At 44.7% G+C, this 6,650-nt stretch overlaps 2 protein-coding genes across 2 annotated transcripts in view; both read right to left on the minus strand.

Annotated features, from left to right (window-relative positions):
• Positions 1–6,650, minus strand: part of LOC118338552 (sodium-coupled monocarboxylate transporter 1-like) — a 60,860-nt gene that overhangs the window by 34,482 nt on the left and 19,728 nt on the right. The window lies entirely within an intron of this gene.
• Positions 307–6,650, minus strand: part of utp20 (UTP20 small subunit processome component) — a 21,171-nt gene continuing 14,827 nt past the window's right edge. Inside the window, 17 exon segments of the mRNA XM_035675888.1 lie at positions 307–952; positions 1,033–1,178; positions 1,281–1,407; positions 1,914–2,192; positions 2,282–2,353; positions 2,450–2,640; positions 2,740–2,872; positions 2,959–3,090; positions 3,249–3,431; positions 3,529–3,678; positions 3,793–3,903; positions 4,044–4,175; positions 4,425–4,595; positions 4,715–4,831; positions 5,030–5,177; positions 5,283–5,449; positions 6,336–6,503. Of these exon segments, the coding sequence (XP_035531781.1) occupies positions 797–952; positions 1,033–1,178; positions 1,281–1,407; positions 1,914–2,192; positions 2,282–2,353; positions 2,450–2,640; positions 2,740–2,872; positions 2,959–3,090; positions 3,249–3,431; positions 3,529–3,678; positions 3,793–3,903; positions 4,044–4,175; positions 4,425–4,595; positions 4,715–4,831; positions 5,030–5,177; positions 5,283–5,449; positions 6,336–6,503 (2,583 nt within the window). The 3' untranslated portion in view covers positions 307–796.

The raw sequence follows: 6,650 nt of genomic DNA on the forward strand, positions 1-6,650 counted from the left end.
CAGGCAGATGTAATGTCATGGATTTCTATTGTTTATTCCCTTATGTTCATTTGTGTGGTTCCCTTTTTTTTTCCTTTTTTAAATAATCTAGTGGTTAAAGCCGTTTTTCCATTGAAATCCTTGAGTACAGCTTTGGCATATTAGTCATTTAGTTACTGAACACTAACTGTATGCTCAAAGTTCTGTGGTTCCATATTTATATCTGCTTGTACAGTGAAATTTATTCTCAGTAAAGATTGCTATCAGTGATTGTACCAGTTTGTGTTAAGGCTGTTTGATTTTCAAATTATGATACCAGAAGATGGATGAGTTGTAAAAATGTCAGATCTTTTTTAATTACAAAAAAAACGTACATTTAACTGCACGGGATATAAATCTGAAGACAATTCCACACTTTGTTCACAGCAGGAAAATAAACAGTTCAACTTTGATCTTCAATTCTTATGATGATGTTGTTAGCGATACAGAGACATCCTGCTGAGAATCAGCCTGTTACATGATTCTCATTTCTAATTCCTTTTACACACACAAGGATGTTAGATGCCAAACAGAAGAGACAGATCAGCTCATACACCAGGAAGAAACTCTCTCCTTGCCCATCATGATATTTGTTTTGTCAGTTGACAAAATAGTTATAAGTAAATAGTAAAAGTCATTATGTAACATCATGAAGTGTGACTTCTGCAGCCAACTAGTACCTGCCCACGAAATCCAACCCATCCACTTCCATGGGGCAACTGGCCAGCTTTCATTCCCACCTAGCGTCCTAATAAACAGATGTAGCCACCCACGTGGCTCACTGCACCATGGCCAGGTCTTTAAGCGCATGGCTCCGGTGCTTCTTGGCCTTATAACCGGGCCGGAGGAACTCGATCTTCCTCTTCTTGGCTTCAATTTTGTTCTTGTGCTTCTTGAGTTTCTTCTTGGCTGCGATGTCCGGGTGAGCCACCGCCTGGGAAAACAGACAAACGTAAATTGAATGGTCGGAATAAGTTGCTCTTGTTTGTGTATGCGGTTTGCTATCCATCATACCTGCATAGCTCTGTGTCGTTTGCGGGCCGTTCGCCTCTGGGAAAACTCCTTCTGTACAGCAGAGAAGGCCAGAGAGAATTTCTCCAGACCCACTTGTCTCTTCAGCAGCTCGATCAGCTCCTGGGCCAGATTCTTCAGTGTGGGATCTGAATATAGACAAAGGGCGGGGCTCAGTGGAATCAATATACATTTTTGTAGGAAGTCTCAGGGTTTTTTTTCCCCCCACGAGTTAGGTTAAGAGCAGTTACCTTGGTCTGCATAGGTGCTGTCCAGCTCCCTGTACAGAGGGATGATGATAGTGGTCAGATAGGGGCCGAGTCGTTCCTTCCCCAGGTCCATGGCTATCGCTCCCAGGAACTTAAACACACATGTTCTCTGTGGAGGTGAAGAAAACAAAAAATATATTTTCTAACTGACTTAGAAATGTGAGTTTTGACAAAAGAAGCCAGTATCGACGCTTTCAGCTTGGTCTTACGTTATTCTTTAACCCTAAATGGAGTTTTTGTTGTGAACACTGACATATGCTCACTCTTGCTTTGCTTGTTAGCAAACAGTTGTCAATTTACACATACAGCAGATACGGTGCACCATTAGCATTCATTCAAGTCAATATTTCGACTCCTTACAGCTCTGTTTCAGTCTCTACCACCTCCTGAGGGTTCTTTAGCTGCTAATTGCTCCACAACATTCACCAGTTAGTCACTAACTCTGTTCTGTGATGAATACATTTTTGGCACCCTGCCTTGAGATTAGACGTTAAGAGGTCATGCTCTTTTGTTCACAGTCAGTGAAGAGAGTGTCTGGATAAGATACTGCTGGACTGCTGGTTGCTGGTAGTCAACCAGAGAAGTGGACATATGACTCCTAGTTTCTATGTGTACCTTCAGGGGAACTTTGGGGGTGTAAGCTGCCTCTCTCTTGGCCATCAGCGACAGCTTCTTCATCAACCACAGCAGGGAAGGAGGCCGATCATCCTTGTCTTCTTCCTCTTCCTCCTCTTCCTTTTCTTTCTCTTCCTTCTCCTCTCCGTTTTCGTCCTCTTCATCTCCGTTCTCCCTCTGCTCCTCCTCCTCTTTCACTTCCTCTTCAGGGGAAGGGACATCAGACTCTGGGGAAATGAGGTAGATCACCTTGCCGACGAACAGCAGGTTCTTGATCACCTGCGGGCGGAGCGAGATATGCCTGTCAATAAATCTCATGTTTGGTTTAAGTTTGGCTTAGACTGAAATGTGTTAGTAAGTATGGGCACCTGCTCTCCTGATGCCGTGTCGAGGAACTTTGATTGTAGCTGATGGCAGAAAGATAACGCCAGTTCTCTCATCTGAATGTCATAAAGAAGGCCAAAAAAAGAAAATTCAGTCAGAACAAGATGGAGAAATGACGCTGCAGCAAAAAAACGAGTTGTCTCTGGCCTCACCTTCTTGTCCAGGTTGTTGGTGATGAAGTCTGTGGCCGTTGACTGTGGTGAACCGTCTCCTCGTTCTCCTTCTCCTCTCCAAACAGCGACCAGCTGCTCCGCCTGATGGGCTGCAAACAGCTGACCAAAAAGCTGCGAGGCGGTCAGCCACACCCAGCAGTGAGGGTACCGCAGGTGGGCTTCAATGTGACCTGCAGGAGCACATGTAAAGGAATAAATTCAGTGAGTGTGTGTGTGGAATGTGTGTGTGTGTGTAAGTGATAGAGAGGCAGTGTGTGTCAGCCATTTACCCCAGATATTATAGAGTGTGTTGTGAGGCTTGTGGAGCTCCAGCAGGCCGCAGTGTTTGCTCAATTTGGTGATGAGAGTCAGGAAACTGAACAACAGCCTGTCCGCTTCTTTTTCATCCTGCTCCTTCTCGATCTGAAAGAAAAGGCAGAGGTTAAGATGCTTTCTTTTCCTGAGGTTTCAATCGTGTGGCCAGAAATGGTGCAAATGTGTCTCCCCACATCTTCATAGTTGTCTGGGTTTATCTCTTTCTCCAGCAGAGGCAGCAGATCGTCCAGGCGGCGGGCGAACTTCTCATCCTCCACCTCCACGAACAGACCACAGATCTGAGCCCCGAGACGCTGCAGGGTGGCCTGGAAGGGCAGAGGGGAAAGAAGAACAAAAATGAAAACATACCAAAGTCACCAGTACTGTACAACCACACACAGATGAAACAAAAAATAACAAAATACTAGCAAAAAAAAAACCAACTGATCAGAATTGTGTGAAAAGTGTGTGAGTGTATGTGCACCTTTTCTGCATTCAGCCAGGTGTTGACGAGGGAGAATAGGGTGTTCTGGTGGTTCAGGTCCAGCTGGGTCAGCAGGGTCTTGATGGCCATGGCGGCCATCTTCTTACAGCGTGCTGAGTCATCGTTGACCACAACCAGGGCCAGCGGGGCGAAGAACAGGCCGCTGTGCTGCAACAGTAGGTTCTGAGCGGAAAAACAATGTGTGACTATCCTGAGGGCCCATGATAATGCATGCAAAGACAACAACTAGCATTGGTGAAGTTGTGAGAAATCTGCTCACCTGAGGGAACGTCTGGAAGATGTAGGCCAGCATCTCCAGCACGGACTCCCTGCCTGTGTCGTGCTCGTAGTGCAGCTGGGACACCACGAAGTCCAGGTGCTCTCTCAGCTTCCTCCCCAGTGGGTAGTCCAGCAGGTATTTGAGATAGATCTGCAAAACACAAAGCATCAACACTGGCTGAGCACAAGATTTAAACATTTTCTGTGTCAGTCAGTGTACAGCAGAGAGGGAAAATGCGGCCCGGCTTTCTGTATGGGTGAGTACCTGTCGGCAGTGGATTCTGATCATAGCGTTGCTGCCGGTGACAGACAGCTTGGCCACTTTTTTCAACACCTCCTCCATCTCTGGAACAATGAGCTTCCTGGACAGAATTGCCTGGAGGAGACAGATATGCATGTAAACACATACTGTAGCTCAAGGGGGCAGTTTGTTTGTTTTTTCCTTGAAAGAATTTGCCACAAAGCTTTGGATTTGTCCTGCACTGCACCACAAACAGCCAACATCTGACTGGTTACCTTTAGCAGGCCGAAGGCGGTGGCCTGGCGGGACTGGTCGTAGATGTCCTCCTCTGCGTATCCCAGCAGCACCTGCAGTTGTGTCTCTGAGATGTTGTTGCTTTTCACATTCTTTACCAGTATGGTGATGGCCTGAGAGACAGAGACACACAATGAACATCAACCATAATGATGAGATAATAATCTTAAAAAATAACAGATAAAATTAACCTTTAAAAGTCTCAGTGTTCCAAAAAAACACTTCCTGTCTGCAGCACCTTTGTTGTGTTTTAACTACAAGACTAAAGGAAAATTCCTAACTAACTAAACTATTAACTGACACATGGTATCATCCTTTATCTTCAGGTGTGTGCATATATGTATATTTATTGTTTGTGGTACCTTGAAGCAGTTCTGGACCAGGTTGTAGTTCTCCCCGCGGGCGGCTCCGGCCTTGGAGTAATCCTTGAGCAGGACAAAGAGCTGCTTGGTCAGCTGGTCGGCGTTCTGCGCCACCGCTGGCAGAGGGAACTTCAGCAGCCAGGTGAACGCCACCAGAGCCTCTGTGATCACCTGGGAGGGAGGAGTACAAGTTTTAATCTCCATTTTATTTATTTGAGAGATCAGAATGGATTTGATTGACCGATGCTCAAAGTTGGGGGATAAAAAGTACCCATGTATACATAAAGTACCTTAACGTGCATGGAGTTGAGGCAGTCGAGCAGCAGCGGTATGAAAGGATCCAGCATCTCCAGGGCCGAAGCCTCAGACGACGTCACTTTGGATTTCTTTAGACTCAGGTGGAGCAGCTGAGAAAATAAACAGATCACTTCAGAAACACTGTAACACACACAAATCTGTTACAACAAGGCATTCCTGACTTCTCTAGGAAATGTGCAATATCTATTTTAATGAGAGGAAAGGATAAGACACCTCAATGCAGAAAATGCATGTAACTGATAATTAAACATATCGGATTATTGCTCGAGTAGTGTTTCAATGTGCACCTTGAGGCCAGCGTCCACCAGGATGTGCATGTTGGTTCGGCTGCTGACCGGAGCTTTCAGACCCCCTCTCTTTGGAGTTGGAGGCAGGAGCAGGCAGCTGGGAGGGGGCAGTCTGGGGTCTGGGGGAGGCTTAGCGGAGGCTTTCTCTCTTTAAACACACATAGATACAGTGTCATACACGGTAGAAATAAACATCAGTGTGATATACGGTACATTAATGTCAGCTTGTGTGTGTGTGTGTGTGTGTGTGTACCGGTCTCTTTTGGTGAGCAGCGGCAGGCTCTGGCTGACCAGGCCGTGGCACAGCAGTAAGATATCCTGGGAGGTCATGCCCCCGTTGTCGAGCAGACCCAGGACCAGTCGCCGCAGCACAGCACCCACCCGGATGCACACCTTCAGACTGGATGAGGTCTCCAGGATCTGAAAGAACAAAGACAAATTAGCATGAGAATGAGGAAAACTGTCAAGTGTTACACAACAACATATCTGTTAACTACATGTAATTAGTGATGTTAGCTACTGTCGACTACTCAAAGAAAAACTGATTCAAGAAAATTATGTTGTAAACATTCAAAGTTAAAATGAAATTGAAACACTGTACTTAAAAATGTGTTGTCCTTGGTGAAGACAAAAGAGATGCATTTGAAAATGAAGACATAAGTAAAGTGTCTGTGAACCTCTAAGTAGCATTAGCTAGCCACCTTTGTTAGGGTTAGCTTGCAGAGTTTACAAATCCTTAAGCTATCAGAGCTGTTACAAGGTTTATACAGTGATTCTATAGCAGTAAGCAGTACATACTGTATGGACGATTAACATTCACTGGACGGTTTAGTTAGTTTAGTTTTGAAAACTAACTTTAGCTCAGTGTGTTTAGCTACCAGTGTTCTCAGTTAGTCAAGCTAGCTGGCAACACATAGTTCGTAGTTACCAACTTATTCAAGGATCATTTTTACACTGCATTTTACTTATTTATGGTCATTAACAATATTGTTTATTTATGTCATTATTATTATTTATGTTTTTTTTGGATAGCATACATTTTAACTAAACAACATGGAGTTTATTTTTTCCACAACAGAAAAAGACAGCAGTGACAGAGTAGAGGAGGTGCTCCCTCACATGGCCGTAGGCAGTAACTGCAAGAAAGACCTGTAAAACCTGTTGTCATCATCATCGCTAAGAAATGTGATCATTCTACCGAAGGCTTTTTAAATGCCCGTTGTACTATTATTTGGGTTTGAATACATCTAGATTCTTGTATGATTTAGCATGTCTTTCTAAAACTGTCACATAAAATTAAACTCACCTCCTTCAGTGGCAATATGAACTTGGTGACGCTCTCCTTGCTGCAAAACTGGGCCAGCAGCTGGTAGGAGTCCATGCTCTTGCTGTGTCGAGCCTCCATCAGCTTGGAGACGATCCCCTTCACCTCCTTCTCCTCAGCCACAGCCCCAAACAGCTCGTTGTTGAAGATCTGACCAACAGGGAAGAAGATGGGAGGTTGGGGGAAAAGATATAAAACTAAATGTTTGATTTGTAGAAGTAAAAATGGAAAGACTGAAATACAAGTACCGCAAAACTGTATTTAAGTAAAGTAACACTAAATAAAAGCCCTGGTGCA

This window comes from Morone saxatilis, unplaced genomic scaffold (genome assembly GCF_004916995.1).
Source record: "Morone saxatilis isolate NCDOM2014 unplaced genomic scaffold, NCSU_SB_2.0 Contig10, whole genome shotgun sequence".
NCBI lineage: Eukaryota > Metazoa > Chordata > Actinopteri > Moronidae > Morone > Morone saxatilis.